Below are 27,697 nucleotides of genomic sequence, written 5' to 3'. Positions count from 1 at the left end.
TTATATATATATATATATATATATATATATATATATATATATATATATATATATATACCGGTAGGGCCCTGACCTGACCTCGTCACTACTCGACCGAGGTTAGGCTTGGCACTTACTGGGTACCGTTATGGTGTACTCATGTTATTCTTTAGCACATGTTATAGTGTGCAGATCTTGGTACCTCCTTCCAGCCCCGCTTTTAGTTGCATTGTCGTTGCTGCTCCAGAGACTTCAAGGTACATATGTCGCGTCTGCAGACCTCGGAGTCCCCCTCTATCCCCTTATGTTGATTCTTCCTTTACTTCTTTAGACACTGATGTATAGAATAGTTAGAAATTCATAGAAGCTTGTGACTTACGGGGTTCTGGGTCTTGGGAGAGTTTGCATATATTTTGAGAGTTGAATATTGTATATGCCGAGTGGAATCTCTAACGTTTATTTAAATTATCTGTTACCGTTAGTTGTTAACTTTTATGTTTTCATTTTATTATTTCGCAAATGTTAGGCTTACCTAGTCATAGAGGCTAGGTGCTGTCACGACAACTCACGGAGAGAGAATTTGGGTAGAGACACTATTTGGTGGACTTGGGCAAGTATGCGAATTTTGCATGGGGTATCGAAGCTTATACAAAATTGCTTCAATCTGTTAGGCATAAGCTGAACCCTTCTGTGCATTTTATCTCATTCGAGGTTTTCCACTCGCTATGCAAATCTGGTTGTATAAATGTTGCTCTACAGTAAATATTTATATAGCTACAAAGGTTGGTAATTCGATCCCCCGCATACTTAACTGGACAGCTAGTAAGGACAAGATATGGATTTCTGCATTAGAAGAGAGGATGATCAAACCACCATGGATCAAGGTACATGTTTTTCACTTCTGGACAGACGATATAATACAAATTATCTACACATTTTATACATATGATGACTAGGTCCCTCACATTTTCTTTTCACTCAGTTCACCAACATGCTTGAAGCCCCAAAAGTGCTTTCTAGAATGACTTTGCCAGACAAAGTTGAATATATCCTTGAAGAAGCTGAACTAAAGTCCGAGCATCCGACATATGCTCCATCTCCATCTGGACATAAACATGCAATGGAAATAGAATACAAGAAAGATATTGTGAAACAACTAAAAAAATTAAGAAAAGATGTTGATAAGGTAACATCTTAACATAATCCTAGCTGGTTTCTTTAATTTATGTTATGCAAATTATTTCTTTAACTCTTTCTATTTTAATACGTAGGTCGGTTCAGACCTTGGATTGATCAAGAAAGAGGTATATCTAATTCTTGATTTGCAGTCTTCTTTATATATCTGTAAGCCTCTAATTATCAGATACATGATAAATACTTTTTGTTCTTTAGGTTTTTGAATAACTAGGTAGCATTCGACTGCTACTCATTGATTCCATCAACTCTGTGTTACAGGCAATAAAAAGTCAAAAGGACACTAACATTGATGCTAAGGTTTCATTCGAAATATATTCGTTTTGGACAACAATTTTTACCATGTTTATATTAGCATTCATAAAGTATATAGCCTAACAAATTCAACTTGCAGTTTACTGGCAGTTCTACGAAAAATGATGAGCATTACAAAGAAAAGAACAATCAACACAATCCTAGCAGTAGTGCTAAACCAATGTTGGGCAGCAACAGTAAAACATGTATTTTAACAATTTTAACACAATTTGATGACAAATAATTTATATTATATTTACATTATATCTACATTATATCTACATGTAGCCTAAATTAGCAACAAATAATCTATATTATATTTCCAATTATTGTCTTAGATACATGACACATGTCTGGCAATCAAAATGAGGAGAATGTTCCTGTAGGTGTTGACTTGTCTTCCCAATTTCAAGGGGCATTGGAGGAAGAAACTGCAGGTACGATTTAGTACATTTTATCTACATATTTCACGCTACATATTACATCTCAGCTACAGGACAACATTTCAATAAATTTGCTACAATTAAACTATAATTTATCTGAAATGTTGTTTCTGTTTACTATAAATGATCTACAATTTTATTAAGTTGTACACATTTATTGTAACAGAGAAGGAAACTATGCATGTGGACTCTCCAATACAGAATGCAAAAGTTGGCATACAAGGAGAGCATTTAATGAGGAGAAGGAGACTATGTATTTGCAATCTTCCATTCAACAAGAATGTTATACAACAAGGAGGCGCTTGCAATGGAAATTTCACTGGTATTATATGTTACAATATAATTGTAGGAAAAAAACAACAGCTTTCATATAAGTTTCAGTTTTCCCAAAAGAACTGATGCAACCAACACACAATGTTGTTCTTTTGTTTTAAATTTTGTATGTGAACCAGCCGACTACATCAATGTAGATGATTCGGACAATGACTCCAGGTCTGGAAAAAGGGCAATAACACTTGATGATTTCGAGCTTCCAAAAAACTTCTCACAGATTGTTAAGTTCGGCGAGGTTAATGAAGATGAAACAACCCATGTGCATCAAGGAAGAACAAGGGTTCCTGGAAAGAATGCCAGATCCCCCTTTCTCCCTTATTACACTTCTGGGGGAAGCACTTCTGTTGGACCTCCTCTAATTTTCATCATCAAGCATCCATTTATTGGGGTTATTAGCAACGATGTTGATTCTGACTTGTTGGAAGAATTCAATAAGTGGTTATATTTAGGTACCGACACGGTTTCAAAGAGGTTAGATTATACAATTTTTTCATATTATCGAGTGCATACAATTTATGGATTTCCAATTGAAACTACATAATAATTTTACTTGCTATGTCTTTAAATAGGAGGAAGGCGTCTTAAACTTTAAAAGATAACAAGATCAAGCCAAGGTTTAATCTTGGAGTGGAGAAAGTTGATAAAAAAGACTGGTTTTATACTTTGGCACATCCCGGGCAAGTCCTCAATAATTACACACATACCCTAGCAAAATTTAATGATTAACTGTAGTATTCTGTTATTTTAGAAATATGTAGATTTTTTGTTTGAAATTTGTAGTTAATTGTATGAAGCACTGAGAAATAATGAAATCTGTTTTATTTGCAGCACATTGATGTTATTTTATACTATTTGAGGAAGAGAGGAAAGTACGGTCCTAAAAATAAAACATGGTTTACAACGACTAAATGTACGTTCAAGACTAGAATTGAACAAATTTATGAGAGGTACATTAATGCTCCTGCCGATAAGAAGCTTGCTGTTGTCAAACCCTATAACGTCGTATTAGAATACATATTGGGGTACCGATTACTTGCAAATGTTGCATGGGACAAAGTTGATTTTGTGATTATGCCCATAAACATTGTGGAGAAATTTCATTGGTTGTTATTTGTGTTTAACATTGCCGATAGAGTTCTATATGTTTATGATTCTATGGTCTCTGAAATCACAAACTTGTAGAATCTGTTGTCGACAAGTTTGCTATTATGGTGCCCCTCTACTTATCATGCACTGGCTTCTATAGCAAGCGTCAAAACATCAACTACAAGAGCACAAAGGCATACATTGAAAAGGGTGTATTTATGACCCTCTTGACATTCAGTGGTTGGTCGGTGAATATCCCAGCAAAAAGAGGGATCACTCTATGTGCTGCTTTTCTTTCTATCTATTCAACCAATTGTATTTTACGTTTGAATGATAAATCTTTTTCCCTATTATTTTTTGTTGTGACTGTGGTGTATACATGGCGACATTTGCAGAATATGTCAGCATTGGAGAACTATCGATTTCAAAGGAAGACCTTTCTCATATTGATCAACACCGTAGATGCTATGAAGCACTCCTTTGGGATTATGCTAGGAAAAAGCAAGAGCTTGGTGCAATTAGTGAAAGTCAGGTGACGAGTAGATTAACAAGAAGAAAAAGGTGCACCAGCTGTGAACGAGAGAACACAAGTCCGGAAAAAAGAAGAATTAGTTGCCCTATTCAGTAGAAAAATTATAGTTAAAGTGTTTAGTTGTATCTGGATTGTAGTAAAGTTGTAGACAAAGTGTTTATGTAACGACCCGACCGGTCGTTTTAAACTTTTGCACTTTGCTCGTTAGTTCTCGGGCATGACTAGCCCCGTGTGATGTATTATGACTTATGTAACTCGTCAGTTTTGGATTTCAGGTTAACCGGAATAGATATGGAAGGATGATTCTCAGCTTGAAGCTTAAAGTTTGAAAGATTTGACCAAGTTTTGACTTGTTGGCATATGACCTCGGATTGGAATTTTTATGATTTGATTAGCTCCGTTAGGTGATTTGAGACTAAGGAGCGTGATCGGAATGTGTTTTGGAGGCCCGGAGTAGATTTAGGCTTGAATTGGCGAAATTGGAATTTTGGCGTTTTCCGGTTGATAGGTGAGATTTTGATATAGGGGTCGGAATGGAATTCCGGAAGTTGCAGTAGGTCCATTGTGTCATTTGGGATGTGTGTGCAAAATTTCAGGTCANTATAGAGTATGTTCATTATAAGTTATTGTGTGTTTTGATCTATGGCTTCGAGCCAAGTGGGGGAGTCTGCTATTGATTAGTTGATGGCACGGTTATGTGCTATAATGGTTCCAGTTGGAGGCGTACTGGTGAATCGATTATGGCATACGAAGGTTGAGATCGAGGATGGCACGAGTAGAGGAAATTTCAATAAAGGTTATGTTATGCTTTATAGGTGTATGAGAATAGCGGAACGACGTGGGTTGTATTGGTAAAGGATGCACGGTGCATAGAACAGGAAGTTGCTTGGTTGCATTAAGGTGAGGTTACACTCTGCAGTGTTGGAGTGCTTTTGGAGCACTGGTCGCCTGGTCCGTTTGATCGGTCTAATTGTGGATTGAGTAGAGTAGATGACTCTCGAGAATGGTTCTAATGGGTTCAAGATTTTACATGTAATAATTGGAGATTTTCAAGTTGTATATTTGTCTAGGAACTGAGGTTTGTTTTGGAGGGTGTCAAGACTCGTGGTATTTCTATATCATTATGGGATTCTATATATCAGCATCAAGAAGGTAAAGGTAATGGCTTTGGATTCGCAGAAAGTCCCTTCAGGGTAGGTATTTTGAATGTGGTCCTTTTGGGAATATTTAAGACAGTATTCAGCGTCTTATGAGCCTTAGACGGTGTGGTTTTATGCTTGGGTCTCGTACGGTGAGTCTGGGTTGAGGAATTGTGGTGTTGTAGCTTGGTTGAGTTAGAAGGAGTCAGTCATGATGGTTCGGTTTTGCGCAAAAGGGGATTCGTAGAGTTCTTGATAATTTCTACCATGGTTAGAGATGTATAATTTTTGCTGGCATGAGGAGCATGAGAGGTATAGTGATTTTCTCCTAGATGGGATCAAATGGAAAGTTCTTGACTAGTTGAGTATATATTTGACTGTGGCTTGGAAGGGATTATGAAGTTCTCATATTTATCATAGGATGGCATGGTATATGTGGTATGTTGTGTAGGGTTGAGATTGGCATGTGTAAGGTCACAGTTCAGTTCTGAAAGAAAGGTCATCAATTCTTAGACAGCACGGGCAGTTTCAGATGACTAGGTAAATGATATTACTAAATGGTGTGTCTTGATAAGGGTATACACTTCAGAAAAAGGGGAATGTGTCTGAATTAAGGATACTTCATTAGTATTGTGGCACTCTCTTATTGGATCGACTGTCGATATTCAAGTTGGCTTGGTAGCACAGAAGAATTATAGGAGTATCCCTCGTGGAATGATCGAGTATCGGATGTGTGTTAGATGTGCGGGCAGTGTAGCTGGGATCAGATATGGTGATTCGTGTGCTTTACGGATTGGGAGACTGAGAGTTTCTGTGATTAGATGGCTTTATGGTTATGGACTGTGAGAAAATAGCTAAGGTTGGTCAGGGGGTAGTAGGTGCTATGATTCAGTCATTGTGAACCTTCAAAGAGTTAATTATCTACTTTGGGTGACCAGAGTTGATTTGGGGTTCATTGGTAGGTCCAACATGGATGTGTGTTCTGCACCTGGTCAGATTTGTTTACTCCAAACTGCTATTATTGAGAGATGTGCCATTCGATTGTTATTGAGCTTATTCGTGATCTATGAGTTACTCTCCTGTGTTACAAGGAGTTGAGATTTGGTGGTTATATGCACACATGGTGCGGTTTCGTTTGGGCTTTATAGCGGGATTTGAACGAGACACGTATTTGGGTGTTGCATGATTTGTTGCACATTGGATATGTTCTTTCGGACTGGTGTGGCATTGCGTCGTTTGCTTCTCCATGGTTATGGTGATTCACTTTTGGGTGCTAGGCATCAAATTGCACTTGGTTGTCGATTTTGAGCATAGTGACTGGAGGTGTCTCATGTGGGCCAGTGTTTGGATAGGGTCGCGCATTTCAGCGAAGTTATGTGGAGGTATGATCCTTCGGGCTAGATTCGTGTGTTCTGTTTCTATGAGGTGTGACAGGTTCTCAGCATTTGGTGTGGTGGTACTGGTGAGCTTGTGGTACGGCTCTCTCATTTGAGTCATTTTCATGATTTGAGTACGTTCAGACTGTTGCGTATTGGTGCGCGGATTGCACGAGTTGTGGCTTTAGATTGTATTGGTGTGTCATGTCACCAGAGTAGTTGTGTTGGAATTAGATGAGATTGTTGGGATCTAGAATGAATACAAACGGATTCGGTTTCAGCGTGTTGGAGGGATAATATCGATGTTCGGCACAGAAATTTGCTATGGTTCCTGCTAAAGGATAAGTGGCTTCACGAATGGTTGATCTGAGGAGTGGTTATGACTTCCTATGTGTTTCATTTATCATTGGCAGTATACGGAAGTGTTGGAATGAGGCTTTATTTGATAAAAGGCTTATTATCGAAATTCGGATGTTTTGAGCAACTGCTGTGATTAGAAGTTATCGCTACAAGTGTTTGAGTTATGTGGTATGTCAGGTAATTTCACCTGAGGTTGCAAGTAGTGGTTATTGCAACTTGTTCGGGCTTATTCAGAGTATAAATGTGAGATTCTAATCTTGTAGATGACTTCAGGAGGGGAAATGTGGTTCTAAGGTTTATGGGCTAGGTTGGATTGCGAAATTTTAGTTACATTGTATTATCAGACCTATATGAGATAGGGTGACGTGGGGTCACCCCCGGGTATCTGCATGGTAAGGTTATACAGCGACTTGTTGGCTTTTGGAACAACTATAAGCATGTTCGAGGACGAACGTATGTTTAAGTGGGGGAGGATGTTACGACCCGACCGGTCATTTTGAACTTTTGCACTTCGCTCGTTAGTTCTCGGGCATGACTAGCCCCGTGTGAGGTATTATGACTTATGTAAATCGTCGGTTTTAGATTTCAGGTTAATCGGAATAGATATGGAAGGATGATTCTCAGCTTGAAGCTTTAAGTTTGAAAGATTTGACCAAGTTTTGACTTGTTGTCATATAACCTCGGATTGGAATTTTATGATTTGGTTAGCTCCGTAAGGTGATTTGAGACTTAGGAGCGTGATCGGAATGTATTTTGGAGGCCCGGAGTAGATTTAGGCTTGAATTGGCGAAATTGTAATTTTGGCGTTTTCCGGTTGATAGGTGAGATTTTGATATAGGGGTCGGAATGGAATTCCGGAAGTTGCAGTAGGTCCGTTGTGTCATTTGGGATGTGTGTGCAAAATTTCAGGTCATTCGGACGTGATTTGATAGACTTTTTGATCGAAAGCGTAATTTGAATGTTTTTGGAATTCTTAGGCTTGAATCCGATGAAAAATTGGTGTTTTGATGTTGTTTTCAGCGTTCCGAAGGTTGGAACAAGTTTGAATGATGTTTTTGGATTGGTTGGCATGTTTGGTTGAGGTCTCGGGGGCCTCGGGTATGTTCCTGGTGGGCCACGGGTCATTTTTCCCTATGTTTGAACTGTTGTTCTGCTATCTGGTGTTTCCTTCTAAGCGATCGCATAGGCATAGCCGTGATCGCGTAGTACAATGTCAACCTGCCATATTTTCCTTCTATGCGATCGCATTGATTCGTTCGCGATTGCGTAGCACAAAATTTTGACAGTAGCATTTTACTTCTATGCGATTGCATTGATTTGTTCGCGATCGCGTAGCACAAAATTTGGACAGTAGCATTTTCCTTCTATGCGGTTGCATTGATTTGTTCGCGATCGCGTAGCACACTTTGGTCCAGCAACTATTTCTTCTATGCGATCGCATCTCTTCTCCCGCGATCGCAATGTACAAATACTTGGGCAATATTAAATAGCCAATCTGCGACCCTTCTTCATTTTTCCCCATTTTTGAACGGGGTTGAAGCTTTTGAGAGGGATTCTTGAGGAAACCAAAGGGGTAATCTCTTGCAGGTAAGATTCTTGAATTCATAACTCGTTTATATGTGATTAAAGGCCTAATTAGTGATGAAAGTTTGAGTAAAATCAGTGCAAAATGGGTAATTAGGGGTTGAGATTTAGAGACCTTAAAATGAGTATTTGAGGGGTCAATTGAACTCCGATTTCAGTGTTCTTGATATGTATAGACTCGTGGGAGGATGAGGATCATTTTGGCATAAATTTTATCAAGTTCCGAGATGTGGGCCCGGGGGCCGGGTTTGGCCAATTTCGGGATTTTTGGTATAAATTGGATATTTTCGAGTGGACTTTGTCCCCTTCGCATATTTTGATGGTATGAATCTGCTTTTGGATAGATTTGGAGCATTCAGAGGCCGATTCGAGAAGCAAAGGCATCGCGGGCTAGAGTTTGGACCGGATAGAGGTAAGTAATGATTGTAAATACTGTTCTGAGGGTATGAATTCCCGGATTTCACATCGTTGTGCTACCTTGAGGTGACGCACATGCTAGGTGACGAGCGTGGGGTCATTCACCATTGGGAATTGTGACTTGGTCCATCCCGTACGACTATTAAGTCGCGTATTTACTTGGAAACTATTTGATATTGTTATATTTTGGAAATTATTGTGTTTGGGGCTAAATGTCGTGTCTAGGCCTTGTGCCGATTGATTGGACCATTAGGGGCTTTTATTACTGATTTCCTCACTGTTTTTGGTTTAATATTTACACTCAGTCGTGCTATGTTCTTACTGTTTTCATAACTCGGTTTTATTCACTCCTCTTGATTTCAAAAATAATATTTTTAGCCGAGTACTTGTTTTACTGGCAGCCCGAGGGGCTTGAGTGAGTTTTGACTGAGTGAGGCCGAGGGCCTGTGTTGTGAGGATGTTATGGGATCGGGCTGCACGCCGCAGCATGTGGTACTGATTTGTGATATATGAGAGGCCAAGGGCTGGTTTATTATGCCACGAGGTGGCTTGTGATTGATATGAGTCCGAGAGCCTGTTGGATTATGCCACAAGATGGCTTGATATTGTGCTTGGCCTGTAAGGGGCCCCTCCAGGAGTCTGTACACCCCCAGTGAGCGCGGGTACCCAGTGTGATGATCCTGTCTATTATGTGAGGCTGAGGGCCGAATTGTTATGCCACGAGATGGCTTGATATTGCGCTTGGGCTGTAAGGGGCCCCTCCCGGAGTCTGTACACCCCTAGTGAGCGCGGGTACCTAGTGTGTGTGATGTGTTGTAGCCCGAGGGGCTGTTGTTGTTTCATAATGAAGCCCAAGGGGCTGTTCTTGATCTATGTTGCACGAGGGGCGGTTCTTGATTCTTGTTATGAACGAAGGGCTGATTACGAGTGATTGTAAGGTAGCCCGAGGGGCTGGTTCTGTTGATATTACGCCCGAGGGGCGGTTTATGGTACATGTTTTGCCCGAGGGGCTGTTTACGTTTGTATCATTTTTACTCACTGTTTTTATTACTAGTTTTGAAACTGTTGAAAGTTGTTTTAAAAGGTTTTACTAAAACTGAGCTTGATTTACGAAGTAAATGATTTCTGTACTATTTTGGAAATGTACTGTATTTGCTGTAGCGTTATGACGTGGCTTACGTATTTTCTTACTGCTCAGCTTTTATTTACTTTTATTACTTACTGTTGGCGTACTCATATTACTCCCTGCACCTTGTGTGCAGATTCAGGTATTATTTTGAACCCGATAGCGGGTGTTGGCTTCTCAGTGACAGAGTCATCGGAGTTAGCGAGGTAGCTGCCCGGCGTTCGCAGCACTGCTTTTCTCCCTCTTGTCTTCCTTAGACTGTATTTGGTACATTTTTAGACTCTTAGCTGTATTCAGACCTTAGTAAATGCTCGTGACTTGTGACACCCCGATGTCGGGCTGGGTTTTGTTTTCCGCAGTTTTTATATTTGGCTTTATTTTGGGATTTATCATTATTAATGATTTGATTATGAATCATTATATCTGTTAATTAAACTTGGGTTTGTGTCGGCTGGCTTTGTCTTCACGAGAGGCGCCATCACGACCGGGCCTGGGTTTAGGGTCGTGACAGTTTATTAAGAACAAGTCAGCTGCAATTTATTTGTAGCAGATTTGTGCTACAGTTGTTTTACCTTTTGTTTTGTTATTTTATCCAGAATTCTACTACTTAGAATAGAAATATGTGTGACTTTTTTTTTTGGGTGAATGTTTTTAGTCCTTGATCTCGATATTAGTACTATATATTTTCATTATAGCTTAACTACAATTATGTCTATAACTACTATACAAAACTTCAAAATATATTCAATTTAAATAGTGTTGTTAGGAAAGGCTGAAAAGTAATAAGTAAACACAGTATTTGAACAAAACAACTACACACCAATTGCATTAAGACTTGAAATCTGTTTATCAAATATTCATTATAGGAGACAATCTTTATTCAAATTAGCAATACAATTACACCACAACTATAATTCTCCAGAACGGAACAAATACAACTTCATATGTCTTAAAGGACAGATTATCATTAGCAGTACTCAATAAAAAAAATCTTTAAATTGCATCAATTTTTATTTCCTTTTGGGAGCATTCCTACAAGATCTTTTGTTATGCCCTTCTAGTCCGCAGTTGCCACATCAAACCTTGTACTTCTTTGCATTTACTTCATCATATAGTTTGTATCGTTGTTTTTGAGGTCTCTCTGACTGTCTTTTCCCAGTAGGTGACATTACAACTTCTTCAGCTATATGTTGTGGCACATTCCATTTGCTTTCATCAGGCAGCGGGTCTACTGGTATTTCATAAGTCTGCAAAAGACTCTCTCTCATGTAATAAGGAGAACAATGGTTTTCATAAGACTCGTTACTGTGCCTTGAAGCCGCCAAAGCATGTGGACAAGGAAGTTCATTAAGTTGGAATTGTCCACAACTACATCTCTTATTTTGAAGGCAAACAATGAAGACCTTCACACCATCTATCACAGTAGGGATGTAATCTGTTGAAGCCGCCACCTACAATTTCATTACAAACACACAACAAGTTGTCAGCAACAAATACAAAACAAAATAACTACAATTATACAACAACATTTCTACAATTATCAGTATATATTAAGTTTGATGGAATCAATGATCTAATGATATTGGCTATAACTTACTCTCATCTTCTGCGATAATGTCCTATTGACCTCCAACTCTTTGTTGTATGTTTTCCCAAGGTATGTGAACGTTCCCTTTGCATTCAATAACTTTTCATTAGTCCAATATTCAAGAAGAGTCCTCATGTACTCTAATAGTTCTACTACGGGCAGCTCTCTTGCATCTTTGGTTACCGTATTCAATGACTCTGCAATTTTGATGTCATTGTCTATGTTCTGTTCACCATAGCATGTACCCGAGACCATCTGTGATAGCCAATATCGTGTGGCGATCTCTTCAATCTTTGACATTCTTTCATTAAATTCATCAAGCGTGTATTATTGTGTCGTGGCAAAGTACAATTCTCTTAACTGTAGATGACCCGTCTTGAATGACGTTACATTTGTCCAAATATGCCACATGCATGCATAATGTAGCATGCCGGTATAAACAGTAGATGTTGCCTTCAAGATACTCTCATTCCGATCTGAAACAACACACATACTTGGTTTTTCACATATCCATATTTCAAGCTGTTGAATTTTCGAACCTTGAACAATGCTGATTCATTTATGCTGGTGGACTTGAAGTGCCACGTACAATTGTCCCCAACACATACGAGGCAGTAGCTACAGAATAAAAATAATTCAAAAAATGTTATGCAAATTGTAGCTACAGAATACGAGGTAATTTTTGCACAACAACTTGTCTTAAACAATTTATATACAAAAAAAATTACCACTTATACACAATATAAATTTGACAAATAAAATGTTCATACCTTCTTGCACTAGACCTTTTCACCATAAATTAAAACTTATTCATGACAAAATAGTTCTTCATTGCACTGACAATTATTTGCTTGTCTTGGTAAACTTGACCTACTTCAATAACATTTGGCATATGTACTGTTATGATGATACTTTCATATTCCACAATTTGCCGGAGATGTTGGCATATCAATCAACTTCATTGTTCCTGATACTTCTCCAATTGTGTTACAATTGCTTGACAATTGTCACGTTAGACATACGATAATCAGATGAACCTGCACTCAGTTAAAAGTATAGTAATTCAGAACTCTGTATATTCATGTGTTCAGTATTTGACATAATACTTGTGGAATAATAACAGTTGAACTACATTTGTTATGTAGTATTATTATAGATAATTTGTAGTAAAATTGTAAAACACTTGAAATTGAAAAAATATCAGCACTGAATAAATAGAGCAAACCTGCAATTGTGCTCGAATTCGAGATACTGCATTCCAAATCCAAATGACGCACTGTTATATACAACGGATACATTCTTAAGTTTTGTTTTCCTTTTTTGTCTCCATATACACTCGAACCCCCATACCGTTCTGAATTTCCATTGGAGGCCAACGTTCTTTGACAGTGTATTTGATTTCGATGATTTTTGCCGAGGTATCGATCATTAGATGCTCTGCAACCGCGGAATTCAATTGACGATAATTTGAATCTTCATTGACTACAATTCCATCAACATCAAAATCTTTCTATCTCCCAATGCTATCCCACCGACCATTTAGTTGAAGCGTAATCGCTAATTTTGACATTATATCGCGAAATTCAATGCAATTGTTTTTTTCAAAACTTTCGTTTATGGAAAACCAAAGGAAACCAGAGAAACCCAGAGAATAGAACTTGATTATGGTGCGATGATAATAAGAGAAAATCGGCGTAATAGCAGGATTCTACAAATACGTTGGCTTGATTAAGGTGCGTTGATTGCGTCAGTAAAATCTCTAATTGAAATATAAGCGATCTCAAAATCCTGCGTCTAAATAAGGAAGACTACCGCAGAAAGGAGTCTAGTTTAAACAAATGTATATTTTTTGTAGCTAAAACTTGTTTACGTTGGGTAAATACCGAAACGTGGATATTTTTGGTAATAAAGTTTCAAATAGTGTATAGGAACGAAAAAATCTCTAAAGTGAACATGGTGAATGCACTTTCCCGAGTGCTTTTTACCCTAAGGTAAGGGCGTTGAGATTTACTACTCGAAAATAGTACAATTCCCCAGGGTGTGTTTGGTATGTAGGAAAATATTTTTTCAATTTTTTCATATTTGATTGGCTTAATATTTTCCTCATGAAATCATTTTCCTCCAATCTCAAAATATTTTCCCTATCAAGAGAAGAGAAAATATTTTTCAAAACTCTTTTTCAACATTCCCCGTCCTATTCCCAACCCCCACCACTCCTCCATCCCACCCACCCAACCCCCAAAACCACCCCTCTACTCTCTAACCAAATATTAGAAAATATTTTTCGATTTTTTTTTTTTACTCACTAACCAAACATTAAAAAATTAAGTGATAAAATCACTTATTTTCTAGGAAAATATTTTCCTTCATACAAAACACATACCAAGTGTACAATCGATCGGGTCCTTCGGAGTCCTTCTTTATTCATATAAATTCAGTAGATGCATTATGAATTACGAAATATGCACATGATGTATGCACCTTTTTCAACAAACTTCATCCTAAAATTAGCGTACGATGAGACTACGCTTAATTAGCTGGAAATAATAATACAATATCAACGTTTACAAGTATTGGGGTGTCCTTGTTTATATAAATAATACAGGAGAACACATGGTTGACCAGTAGACCATGATTGGTGATAGCTGTTGAGCCTTCCTCAGGGTTGTTAGGATCGAAAATAACAAGGCGTTATGCGAAAAATAGCAAAGCAAACTTAAGTGACGATAAATTAGATAACAAAAAAAATTATACCAAAAAGGCATAATATTTTAATATGATTTGGTCAAAATAAAATATAAAAAAATTATCGAAAGAAAAAATTCTCTCCCTAAATAAAACTTCTTAATGACTATATTATGAATTCTATTCTGCTCTTGTGCACGAAGGAGAGCTTTTCAATTTATAGAGGTCACAAACTTTTACTACAAGTAAGGGATTTGTTAAATATGGAAAATATCTATACTTTGTAAAAGTAAAAGTAAAAATCAATTATGGTAAATTCTTTTCCCTTCTTTCAGAAAAAGATAGTAAAAAAATTAGGGCAAACCCAAACAAGGGTTTCAGTTTAAAAAATTAGCCTTTTGCTCCTTTAAATGTATGAACGTGTATTCTTAATTCTCTCCATTCCTTTTGTGATCTTTTCCCCAAGTAAATGAAAGTGTATTGTTAATTCTGCTTCTGGACACTTTAATTTTTTCATGCCTAGGCATCTTCACTAGATATCCCGTTATTGATCTCTTACCAAAACTTTTGACCAAAAACCATAAATGTCGCGTCAAAATTTTTGGTAAACACATGGTGCGGATAAGTTTTTTGACCCCATATGGTTTCGTGGCAATTATGTTTGTTAAGACATCTTATATGTATTTATTGGATTGATGTAAACACTCGATTTGGGCTGGGTAAGTTTTTAACCCCATATACTATCATTTAATAAATATGTAACTTTCTCATATATTTATTCTTGGTTTGAATATACAGATAGGTTCTCAACTAATGAAAGCCAGCTGGTAAAACTTATGAATATATAATATAACAACTAAGTTGAATCTTGCTAACTACTATAATCTTGTCATAGGTTAGCAAAACCTTTTACTAGAAATATTCAAATAAAACTTTATAAAATATTGAATGTTCACACGTTCCTTTAACAAGTATGCACATGTCTTTTCTTGTTCTCTCCTACTGACTGTTTATCATCTATTAAAACTCCTATCCTTCACCATGCCAGTCACCTTTCACACTCCACCCCATATCTTCTATCTTATAAATTTACGTATAGCACACATATATAGTGATGTAATACTAGCTTTCGTTCCTCGTACCTAGTCCAGCCTCAGAACCCTTCGCGGGTTGGTAAGAAGTCAGTCTTGTTTGATAAGACGGAATTAGACAAAGAAAAGAGAATACTCGACCGGATTTGAAAAATGGGTAAAGATCAATTGCCTATCTTGTTGATGGTGTTGGTACAATTAGGTTATGCTGGCACTGCTATCATATCAAAGCTTGTTATGAATGAAGGCATGGATCCTTATGTTCACTTGTCTTATCGCCAAATTTTTGCCACCATTTCTATTGCACCCTTCGCTTACTTTTTCGAGAGGTAAACATTATGCAAAAATATGTTTCTATTCACTTGATTTCTGCAGATTTTATTTATTTATCGGAAAAGGCCTAAAAATGTCACTCAACTTTCAGAAATGGTTTATCCATGCCATCCGTTAAAAAATTGCTATTTCCATGCTACTGCCGTTAAAGAAATGGCCCATCCATGCCATTATTGACTAACGGTTCAATTTTTATTTGGCCCATCCATGCCACTGCCGTTAGTCAATAATGGCTTGGTGGGTCATTTCTTTAACGGCAGTGGCATGAAATGAGCATTTTTTTAACAGATGGCATGGATAGACCATTTCTGAAAGTTGAGTGGCATTTTTAGGCCTTTTCCGTTTATTTATCGGAATAAAATAAGTTTTTTTGTTTTGTTTTGTTTAAATAACTATTTTTCTTTTTGTTAATATATGATCTCTCAATTTATTAGTACTCAAGAACTCAGAATACAGTTTCACATTTTTCTTATTGCTTCATACCTTCTTCACTCTAGACATGTAAATTTGAACTTTAGTCTTCCCTCTACATTTAAAATTGCTTATCGGTGTTTCATAAGAATTACATCTCGATCCAATATTATTTGGCATATTTTTTACTTCAAGATTCAATAAAATAACTTTGTTAAAAAAATATGCTTTTTTGTCTTGAAATGGAATGAAGATTGGAACTTGCTAGCATATTTCTATATAATTTACAAAATCATAAAATGTAGTTGAGAATCAATCCAATTTTAATTTACTCTAAAACTAATTAATTGAAGCTCGAAATGGATTATAGAATGATAACTTATAACGCTTGTAGTTATCTTTAGTTAAGTAAATGTTATTCTAAAAAATGAAAACATCCGATACTCGAATTCACATCACAATTTAAATAAATTAATTCTAGGACTTGAGATGCGGGCTTTCTCCCGATCGTATGTGAACGCGAAATGCTTTATACACCAGACTGTTTTTTGTAATTTAAATTTTGGAACTTCAAATTAATTAAGACAGAGAAAATAGTCAAAATACAGCCTCACTAATACAACGCGCAATGCACACAAACACATGCAAGAAGTACAATGATATAGCTTGGATAAGACGATTGGTACCTTAAAAAAAGGAAATTTTTGCAAATTATTAGTATCACATGGTACTGTCAAGCAAGTTTTTCAGACTTGGGTGCTTTTTGTATAACGAAAATCATTTTTTAAGAAAAATATTTCTTGGAAAAGTCATTCTTTAGTGTTTAGTTACAAGAAATAATATTGAAAATATTTATTAAAAGTAGGAAAATGACGTCTCACTTATGGACGAAAAATATAATTTTTACAACTATCTTAATTTTTAACTTTCATGTTACTTATGCCAACTAATACTTCAAAACTAGTCATATCTTTATTAGTGCTCAAAATCTAATAAAAGTGTTCTCTAATTTGCTACTATCATTATTAATTTTTTAATATATTTCTTTGCGAAACTCACCAATCAAAACATATTTTCCATCACACTAAACACACACTATTAGATGTTTATCCTTTTCTTCCTTCCATTTTTTGTACAAATATTCAATGTTAGACTAATGGTTGTGTCCCACCACAGGAAAACAAGACCGAAGTTGACACCGTTTACAATTTTTCTAATTTTCTTGTGTTCTATTTTCGGGTAAGTTCCACCCTATTTTCTTTTATTTCACATGGTTAATATTTTTTAATCAAATTACAGTAAAGAAAAACTCTATATAAATTTCTATATGCAATACTTGCAGGGTAACAGCAATGCAATTGACTTTACTTATCGGATTAAAGAATTCCACTGCAACTATTGCAACAGCCATGTCTAACTTAGTCCCAGCAAATACATTCCTTCTAGCCGTCCTTTGCGGGTAATATTTTTGATTTTATATTTTTATGCACTGCGAATATAAAAATAGTTAAAAGTACAATAATAACTACGTCTTAATCATAAAAAAAGTTGTGGTTGGCTCGATAAATCCTCGCTTGTGTATTATGAGGTTCATCATGAATTGACAAATTTTACGTTGGCTGTCAATCTACCATAACTGTATTCCTGTATTTGGGTTTTAGATGGACGATGTGAGCAACTCACACAGGATAAGTGATATTCTAATATATAACATGTCAAAGTTACATTGATGTTGCGGAATTCTTTTTTTTTATTTATTTTTTTGTACGATAAATGTATATAACTTAAATTCATTCTTTCTTATCCTTTGAGCAAATATGTAAATTTATCAAAATATATATGTCTAATTTAGAAGGCTTTATTTTTATATATATGAAGGCTTGAAAAAGTAGGGGTGAGAAGTAAAGCAGGGCAAGCCAAAGTGTTAGGGACAATAATATGCATTGGTGGAGCTATGTTGCTATCATTATATCAAGGGAAAGTGGTAATTGGCAAATTGGGTATTCACTGGAAATATTCAGAAATTACAACCAAAAATAATGAAGCTAACAGCCATGGCGATTTCTTCACTGGGCCATTTCTAGTCATAATCAGCACTATCGTTTATTCTATATGGTTAATCATACAAGTAATATTACCATTTCAATCTTTCTCTCCTAATAAAGTTTTCATTCCTATTTTCGTTCAGAATTTCAGTTATATGCACCGTCAGCATAAAATTCTTTTTATTTTATTTTATACTATCAAGTTATCCAAATGATTTCTATAGTAAAAAGTGAGATTTCTAATCTTTAAAATTATATTAGATAGTTACCTACTACAATCGGTATAAGTAATATACAAATTCTTTACATTGACGGTGTATGTAACTTAAACTCATTAAAATAATTTTCTAATATCAGCCCCTTTATTTATTTTTATTGATTTTGTATTAACCGAGAGTGAATGAGAGATATGCAGCTCCATATTCAAGCACAACTTTGATGTTCTTAATGGCAAGCTTGGAATGTGTAATTATTGCCATATGTGTTAATCATGATAATTCTGCTTGGTCTTTGAACCCCATCAGAGCTATTTCAGTTCTTTACAATGTAAGTACATATAAGTTTTCACTTTTTTATATTCATAACATTTCAAGAAAAGAAAAAATAAAAGATTTTATGCAGCTGAAAGTCTAGAATGATCTTAGCCATGTTGGTACTATTAACATGTTTAGGTCTAATAGAATTCTCATACTTAGCATGATTCCGTTATAGTTCATGAGCTAAAAAACTAACATAGTCTATATATATCTTGGTAAAAGAATACATGTAATATCACAGAAAATTTTCTTTTTATGAATTGGTCATAATATTCATTACTGTGCTTTTTCTTGATACCCATCTTAGTGATAAACAGAGGGTCTCGCTGTGACCTTCTCTTAAATTCTAAAAAAATAAAACGGGCAGCTCGATGCCCTTTATAAGCTTCTGTTATGCGTGGTATCCAGGGAAAGGCACCGGACTACAAAAGTCAATTGTACGCAGCCTTATTCTGTATTTGTTAGTAATCTGTATTTGTAAACTAATTCTGAAAAAAACAAAGCAGAATAATGTATAAACAAAAAACGTAAAGAGAGAGAAATCAATTCGAGCCCACTGAATTCACAGTGTTTCCTTAAGGAATTTAATTCCCTCCTAGTACCCAAGGTTATGGATTATTTCCTCCCAGGATAGAATGAATTACACACTGGTATAGTGGTACTTCAAACCCCAGTGTTTCAGTGAACACAAAGTTCGGTAGCAAATCACACTTACTGTTGCTTTGTTTGATGTTAAAAATATGCAGAAGAAGGAGGAGAAACTCAGAAAATCGTATGAAAATTCTGAGCAGAATAGTCTTGTATTTATAGTCAATGTTGGGTTGAAATCTGAAGAGGTGCAACTCTTCAGAATGGATGTTTATGCAAAACGGCCACAGTATAAATGCCATAACATAAATGGCTATTTACTCAACAATAAAGAGGAAAATAAAGAGGAAAAATTGAAGGGTAGTTAATTTTCTGTTACAAAAACAGAAAACTGAAATTTGGATAACTGAATTGGATTTAATATTAATATTCTGTTTTTTCTATTAACAAATAAATTTGGTCCAAAAATTAATCAATCGATCGACCGAATCCGAAGCCGAAGCCGAAGCCGAAGCCGAGCCGAGCCGAGCGAGCGAGCGACGACGACGACGGCGCGAGGCTTGCCTTCTTCTCAACTCTTTATGAGCTAGAAGAAGAGCAATTGCTTATATACCCATCAAAAACCTTTTCCTCTTCCAATATGGGACAATGTCCCTTTGCCAAGGGGGAAAACTTAAAATTTCACTCAAAAATTCATTTCCCTCCATTTCCCATTCACCCTCTTTTAAGTATTTAATATAATTAAATACATAAAACCCAACAATCCCCCACATGAATGGGGAATGGCTATATCACGGAAACATGCATGAAAAACTGTGTGATGCGCAAGCAAGGATTAATTGCATCTGGATAAGTAGGTTTCCCTTTGAACTTTCCGTAGTGAACTTATGTCGGATATACTCGATCAATCGGTAGATTAGATATCTTTGAACCGTCGAACTTTAGTGTATACCTAGACAACCACAAGTCACACAACCAACCCTTAACCATCTTTGGTTCTCATTGTTGTGTTCGTTTCAGCCGGAACACCGCCTGGTTTCATAAGTGCGTAGAGAACTGGCCTTCCAAAGTTCTCCTTGAAGCGGCTAACACTTCACACTTACATAGGTGATTCCTAAACGTGTCATCCCGTAGATACACTATTTGATATACCCTTATCAAATTTAGAAATCATTAAAAAGCCTTAATGCTTTATCCTTGGTACTGAACATTATCTCATCACGAGAATGGACCAAAAGTTTAGTTGACAATGTTGAACCGTCATTAATGACTTTGTTTGATCTCCTTGTACCTAGATCTTGGGATCTCCAGTCTTCTAGGTAGAGTTACCGCCACTATGACTTGTTCTCGGCCATCGTCCCATTCCCCTTGATGATATCTCAACTACCTCTCTAGTTAGGCCTTTTGTAAGTGGATCCGACACATTATCACTTGACTTTACATAATCAATCGTGATAATTCCTCTAGAGAGTAATTGCCTAACGGTTTTATATCTTCGTCGTATATGACGAGATTTACCGTTATACATAATGCTCCCAGCCCTTCCAATTGCCTCTTGACTATCGCAATGTATGCATATTGGTGCCAACGGTTTGGGCCAAAATGGAATATCTTTCAAGAAATTCCGGAGCCATTCAGCTTCTTCACCGGCTTTATCTAAAGCTATGAATTCAGCCTCCATTGTAGAGCGGGCAATACAAGTTTGTTTGGACGACTTCCAAGATACCGCTCCTCCACCAATAGTGAATACATATCCACTTGTGGACTTGGAATCAGTTGATCCAGTGATCCAATTTGCATTACAGTATCCCTCAATGACCGCAGGATATTTACTGTAGTGCAAAGCAAAGTCCTGGGTATGTACTAAATACCCCAAAACTCGTTTCATGGCCATCCAATGAGATTGACCTGGATTGCTCGTATATCGACTCAATTTACTTATAGCACAAGCTATATCTGGTCGTGTACAATTCATGATGTACATTAAGCAACCCAACACACGAGCATAATCCAATTGTGATATGCTTTGGCCTTTGTTCTTTGCTAATGCAAGATTCACGTCAATTGGAGTCTTTACAACTTTAAAACCCAAGTGCTTGAATTTTTCAAGTACCGTCTTAATATAATGAGATTATGACAATGCCAGACCCTGAGAAGTCTTATGGATCTTAATTCCCAGAATTAAATCAGCAACTCCCAAGTCTTTCATATCAAACTTTCCAGTTAGCATGCGCTTAGTCGCATTTATATTGGCAATGTCATTACTCATTATCAGCATATCATCCACATATAAGCAAACAATGACTATGTGATTTGCAACATTTTTAATGTACACACATTTATCACATTTATTTATTTTAAAACCATTTTACAACGTTGTTTGGTCAAATTTCGCATGCCATTATTTGGGTGCTTGTTTTAGTCCGTAAAGGGACTTAACAAGTCTACATAACTTCTTTTCTTTACCTGGAACCACAAACCCTTCAAGTTGTTCCATGTAAATTTTTTCCTCGAACTCTCCATTTAAGAAGGCTGTCTTAACATCCATTTGATGAATTTCAAGACCATAAACTGCAGCTAACGCTACTAACGTTCGTATGGACGTAATTCTTGTAACTGGAGAGTGTGTATCGAAATAGTCAATACCTTCTCGTTGTCTATTCCCTTTGACCACAAGTCTTGACTTAAATTTGTCAATAGTGCCATCATCTTTTATTTTCCTCTTTAAGATCCATTTAGAACCCAACGGTTTATTTTCAGGAGGAAGATCAACCAATTCCCATGTATGGTTGTTCAGTATGGATTCTATTTCACTATTGACTACCTCTTTCCAAAACAATGATTTCGAAGAAGACATAGCTTCTTTAAATGTTTAGGCTTATTTTCCAATAAGAAAGTCACAAAATCTGGTCCAAATGAAGTAGACGTTCTTTGACGTTTACTACGTCTTGGATCCTCATGGTTAAGTGTACTTTCTTTTGTTTCTTCTCGAGGTCGGTTAGATCCTTCACCAATCGACTCACATTCCTTTTTATACGGATATATATTTTTAAAGAACTCAGCATTATCTGATTCTATAACCGTATTATTATGAATGTCGGGATTTTCTGATTTATGAACAAGAAATCGTTATGCTTTACTATTAGTCGCATATCCTATGAAAACACAATCAACGGTTTTCGGTCCTGTCTTTATCCTTTTGGGTTTAGGAACTTGCACTTTTGCCAAACACCCCCACACTTTAAAATAATTCAAGTTGGGCTTCCTTCCTTTCCATTTTTCATATGGAATGGATTGTGTTTTGCTATGGGGTACTCGATTTAGTATTCGGCTAGCCGTAAGAACGGCTTCCCCCCACAAGTTCTGTGGCAAACTAGAACTTATCAATAAAGCGTTCATCATCTCCTTTAATGAACGATTCTTTCTTTCTGCAATCCCATTGGATTGGGGCGTGTAAGGGGCCGTTGTTTGATGAATAATTTCATATTTTAAACATATTTTTCAAAAGGAGATTCATATTCATCACCCCTATCACTTCTTATCATTTTGATTTTCTTGTTAAGTTGCGTTTCAACTTCATTTTTGTATTACTTGAATGCGTCTATTGCTTCATCTTTACTATTAAGTAAGTGAACATAGCAATATCTAGTACAATCGTCAATAAAAGTTATGAAATACTTCTTTCCACCGCGAGATGGTATTGACTTCATATCACAAATATCTGTGTGAATTAAGTCTAAAGGATTTGAATTCCTTTCAACTGACTTATAAGGATGTTTAACATACTTAGATTCCACACATACTTGACATTTTAATTTGTCACATCCAAACTTAGGCAATACTTCCAAATTAACCATTTTCCATAAGGTTTTATAATTGACATGACCCAAACATATATGCCATAATTCATTTGACTCAAGTAAGTAAGACGAAGCTGAAATTTTATTATTATTTTCAACAACCATTACATTCAGCTTGAAAAGGCCCTCAGTGAGGTAACCTTTTCCTACAAACATTTCGTTCTTACTTATTACAACCTTATCGGAAACAAAAGCACATTTAAAACCATTCTTAACAAGAAGTTCAGCAGAGACTAAATTTTTCCTAATCTCGGGAACATGAAGGACGTTGTTCAAAGTCACCACTTTGCCGGAAGTCATTTTGAGAAATATCTTCCTACATCCTTCAATCTTCGCCTTTGCAGCATTTCCCATAGAAAGCGTCTCATCGGGTCCAACAGGAGCATAAGTAGCAAAAGCTTCTCTAACAGCACAAACATGGCGAGTGGCTCCAGAATCAATCCACCACTCTTTAGGATTGCCCACCAAGTTGCATTCAGAAAGCATGGCACATAAGTCATCAATATCATCATGCTTTTCAACCATGTTTGCTTGACCCTTCTTCTTGTCTTTCTTCGGAGCACGACACTCCGTAGATTTGTGTCCGATTTTTCCACAGTTGTAGCAGTTTCCACTGAACCGCTTCTTGCTTGGGTTGTATTTCGGTCCAGAAGCCTTCTTCCTCTTTTTGCTCTCTTCAACAATATTTGCTCCCATTATTGTTGAGTTTCCACGGCCTCTCTTTTCCGCAGCTTTGTTGTCCTCTTCGATTCTCAACCGAACAATGAGATCTTCAAGGGACATCTCCTTGCTTTGTGTTTCAAGTAGTTTTTGAAGTCCTTCCACAAAGGAGGCAACTTCTCAATCATCGCTGCTACTTGGAATGCTTCATTGATGACAAGACCTTCAATAAAATTTCTGTTAGTAAAAATACTAAGATTACTACTTTCAACATCAATATTAATTTGATTTATACCTTCAGCAAGGAGATCGTGAATAATCACTTGCAATTCCTGGACTTGGGTAATAACAGACTTGCTATCTACCATTTTGTAGTCCAAAAACTTTGCAGCAGCAAACTTCTTCAACCCGGCATCTTCGGTTTTGTATTTCTTTTCAAGCGCAGTCCACAGTTCCTTTGACGTTTCCACGCCACTGTAGACGTGATACAAAGCATCCTCCAGCCCGCTTAGAATATAATTCTTGCACAAAATATCTGAATGCTTCCACGCCTCAATCACGAGAAAGCTTTCAGTTTCTGGAGTTTCATCGGACAACACAGGAACATCTTCCTTGATGAATTTCTGGAGACTTAGAGTAGTCAAATAGAAGAACATCTTTTGCTGCCAGCGCTTGAAATCAATCCCGAAAAATTTTTCGGGTTTCTCCGCCGGTGCCAATGTTGCCGGTGTCGTTCGGCTTGTTGAGGCATTGGCAGTCACCATTGGAATAGCTTGGTTCACATTATCATTAGTCATTTCTGTAAAAGAATGACACAAACGTTAAAATCACGTAGATTTTAATAGAGTACAAAACCACACAGGTTTTACTCTCCAGAAACAGTGAGTACAAATACAGAAAATATATTAAATTCCTTAAGCTTGTTAGTAATCTGTATTTGTAAAATAATTCTGGAAAAAATAAAGCAGAATAATATATAAACAGAAAACATAAAGAGGTAGAAATCAATTCGAGCCCGCTGAATTCACAGTGTTTCCTTAAGGAATTTAATCCCCTCCTAGTACCCAAGGTTATGGATTATTTCCTCCCAGGATAGAACGAATTACACACTGGTGTAGTGGTACTTCAAACCCAGTGTTCCAGCGAACACAAAGTTCGGTAGCAACTCACACTTACTATTGCTTTGTTTGATGTTAAAAGTACAGAAGAAGGAGGAGAAACTCAGAAAATCGTATGGAAATTCTGAGCAGAATAGTCTTGTATTTATAGCCAAAGTTGGGCTGAAATCTGAAGAGGTGCAACTCTTCAGAATGTCTGTTTATGCAAAACGGCCACAACATAAATGCCATAACATAAATGGGTATTTACTCAACAATAAAGAGGGAAAATAAAGAGGGAATATTGAAAGGTAGTTAATTTTCTGTTACAAAAACAGAAAACTGAAATTTGGAGACCAAATCCGAATCCGAAGCCGAGCCGAGCCGAGCGAGCGACGACGACGGTGCGAGGCTTGCCTTCTTCTCAACTCTTTATGAGCTAGAAGAAGAGCAATTGCTTATATACCCATCAAAAACCTTTTCCTCTTCCAATATGGAACAATGTCCTTTTGCCAAGGAGGGAAACTTAAAATTTCACTCAAAAATTTCATTTCTCTCCATTTTCCATTCACCCTCTTTTAAGTATTTAATATAATTAAATACATAAAACCCAACAGTATTTTGGTAGGACGCTGTTTTTACGGCTTGAAGTAGTGACCTTCTGGTCACATGGCAGTAACTTTACGAGTTACTCCAAGGCTCTCCTTCTAAATTCTCAAAAAATAAAAATACAAAAAGCTAGATTGACTAAAACCTCCCCTTATTCTCTTGCTTGATCAATAACGAGCAACTTTCTCAACTTGCGTAGTATTTTCTATTATTATTTACAGATGTTTTATTTCTGTTTATCTTAGGGAATTGTAAGCTCGGCACTAGCACTCTATTTGATTACATGGTGTATTAAAAGAAAAGGACCTCTATATGTCTCTATATTCCTCCCATTACTATTAGTCTTTTCTGCCTTTCTCAGTTGGACATTTCTTGGCGAGAAGTTGTACGTTGGAACGTAAGTTGAAAATTCAATTGAAAAGAGCAAATTACCCGTTATTTTTTTCATTACTAGTATGTTACGTTGAATTTAAAACACTTATTAGTCTTCTAATTTTCCTTTTTTACCAGAGTTGTGGGGTCAATTGTGGCTATTATCGGACTCTATAGTGTTTTATGGGGAAAGAAAAAAGAAATGAAGGGTAATACAGTGCATGTTGAGGAGGAGATGAAGGAAGATGTGTGTAAAGAGGATAATAAATTGACTAAGATTGATGACTTGGAAGTTTCAGATCTCATTTAAAATCACAGTTTTCCCTATGACCGAAGTCAGAGGCGGAGCCCGAATTTGAAGTTACTGGAGCCTTTTTATGTTACTACCAAGACTGACTCTATATTTATAGTGTCGTATTCTTAGATATATGTTGTTGCACGTATCTCCATTTGCGCACATGTTTAATTACCGTGCTATTGCTACTGTCTGTTTATATCAGAGTTGGAAAATGCTACTGTCTAATTGCTACTATCTAATTACAGTATCGTATTCTGAGATATGTATCTAATTGATGACTTGGAAAATTCAAATGTCAATTAAAATCAGAGTTTCCACTATGCCCAAAGCCGTATATGATAAATGATATATACTCTACGTCACGACCCAATTTCACTCCAGGTCGTGATGGCACTCAACACCTTTGTCAGGCAAGCCGCGAAAATATTAATAAGTTCTAGTTTTACTTTTTCAAAACAGTTAACACAAACTCTAAATTTGAATTTAAAACAAGCGATAATTAGCATCTACTATAATAGTTATACAATCCCAAAAGAATAGTCTACTAATGTGTGTGTCAAGACCTACTGTCACAAGTATATGGGCATCCAATAGAATACACAAAAGAATAAATCTATCCTACTGTCTGAACTAGAATAGACAGCCAAAAAGTACAAAAAGACTCCATCACGCTGCTGGACGACATAGGAAAGGAGCAGCTCACCGTGGAATCTCGGACTACGATCAAGTGTGCGCACCAGACTGGTAACCAGATGTACTTGTCTCAGATCCTGTACAATTAAGTACAGAAGCTTAATATGAGTACATAAACAATATGTACCCAGTAAGTATCCCATCTAATCTCGAAGAAGTAGAGGCGAGAGGCCGACTTGACACTTACTAGGGTCAATTAATATAAGAAAGTGTTATACTACGCATGGATGTCACAATTAAATAGCAATTTATAGCATGGAATGATAAGTCATTCCCTAGATGATATCATAGTTAGTCATTTACATTTCAGGGCATTTAGCAAGACAAGTCAGGAATATGAATTCACATAGATAGCATGCGCACATTATGCCGAGGTCGTACGGTTCGGTCCAACATAAAAAGAAATGTGCACTGCCAGAGGGTCGAATGATGGGAACCATAGATGCATCTATTCTACCGAGGCGATCGGCCCGATCCACAATTATCAATCATCAAGAGAGCAAATAAGGCACAATCATAGTCAAATAAATTCATACAAGTTATCAAGTGAGCGCATGGGTTCTTATACATTTATTTTCAACTTCTAACAAGTCCTAAGTGATCTCATTAACATAAAAGGATATAGACAGTTTCCAAACATAGCATGATACGGGTCCTAAACTACCCGGACAATTAACATAATAGTAGCTACGCACGGACTCTCGTCACCTCGTGCGTACGTAGCCCCCACAATTAGCAACACATGATTAATTAACTCACCTATGGGGAAAATTCCCTCCTACAAGGATAGAAAGGAGACTCACCTCGCTCCAAAGCGTACTCCAAATATCAAGAACGTGCTCAAACCCTCAATTTGGAGCCGAACGATCCGAACCTAATTAAACGAGGTAGGAACTAGTCAATACAAGCTCAAGATTTCGCATTTTAATTACTAAAGTAATTTCCCAACCTTAAACACAAGTTTCCTA

The 27,697-nt window shown here is 36.7% G+C and overlaps 2 protein-coding genes across 2 annotated transcripts; one reads left to right on the top strand and one right to left on the bottom strand.

Moving 5' to 3' along the window:
- Window positions 1-10,939: 10,939 nt before the first annotated feature.
- LOC109239429 lies at window positions 10,940-11,751 on the bottom strand. Its single transcript, XM_019405996.1, has 2 exons — window positions 11,461-11,751; window positions 10,940-11,314 (listed from the first exon to the last, which is right to left on the bottom strand). The coding sequence occupies exons 1-2, from the start codon at window positions 11,749-11,751 to the stop codon at window positions 10,940-10,942; spliced, it is 666 nt and encodes a 221-aa protein (XP_019261541.1).
- A 3,457-nt stretch (window positions 11,752-15,208) lies between these two features.
- LOC109239430 (WAT1-related protein At1g09380-like) lies at window positions 15,209-26,221 on the top strand. Its single transcript, XM_019405997.1, has 4 exons — window positions 15,209-15,556; window positions 17,148-17,210; window positions 17,314-17,430; window positions 25,877-26,221. Exons 1-4 carry the CDS (start codon window positions 15,381-15,383, stop codon window positions 26,046-26,048), a joined length of 528 nt encoding a protein of 175 aa, XP_019261542.1. The 5' UTR covers window positions 15,209-15,380; the 3' UTR covers window positions 26,049-26,221.
- The last annotated feature ends 1,476 nt before the right edge of the window (window positions 26,222-27,697 follow it).

This window comes from Nicotiana attenuata, unplaced genomic scaffold, assembly GCF_001879085.1.
Source record: "Nicotiana attenuata strain UT unplaced genomic scaffold, NIATTr2, whole genome shotgun sequence".
Lineage (NCBI taxonomy): Eukaryota > Viridiplantae > Streptophyta > Magnoliopsida > Solanales > Solanaceae > Nicotiana > Nicotiana attenuata.
The sequence above is the reverse complement of the archived record's forward strand: the minus strand, read 5'-3'. Positions and strand labels throughout refer to the sequence as shown.

Excerpts from the sequence above, each read along its gene's own strand:
- LOC109239430 (XM_019405997.1), top strand. The coding sequence starts at position 15,381 with ATGGGTAAAGATCAATTGCCTATCTTGTTGATGGTGTTGGTACAATTA. Across the intron at positions 15,557-17,147 it reads TTCGCTTACTTTTTCGAGAG|GAAAACAAGACCGAAGTTGA; the intron begins GTAAACATTATG and ends GTCCCACCACAG. Across the intron at positions 17,211-17,313 it reads TTCTTGTGTTCTATTTTCGG|GGTAACAGCAATGCAATTGA; the intron begins GTAAGTTCCACC and ends CAATACTTGCAG.
- LOC109239429 (XM_019405996.1), bottom strand. The coding sequence starts at position 11,751 with ATGTCAAAGATTGAAGAGATCGCCACACGATATTGGCTATCACAGATG. Across the intron at positions 11,315-11,460 it reads CATTATCGCAGAAGATGAGA|GTGGCGGCTTCAACAGATTA; the intron begins GTAAGTTATAGC and ends ATGAAATTGTAG.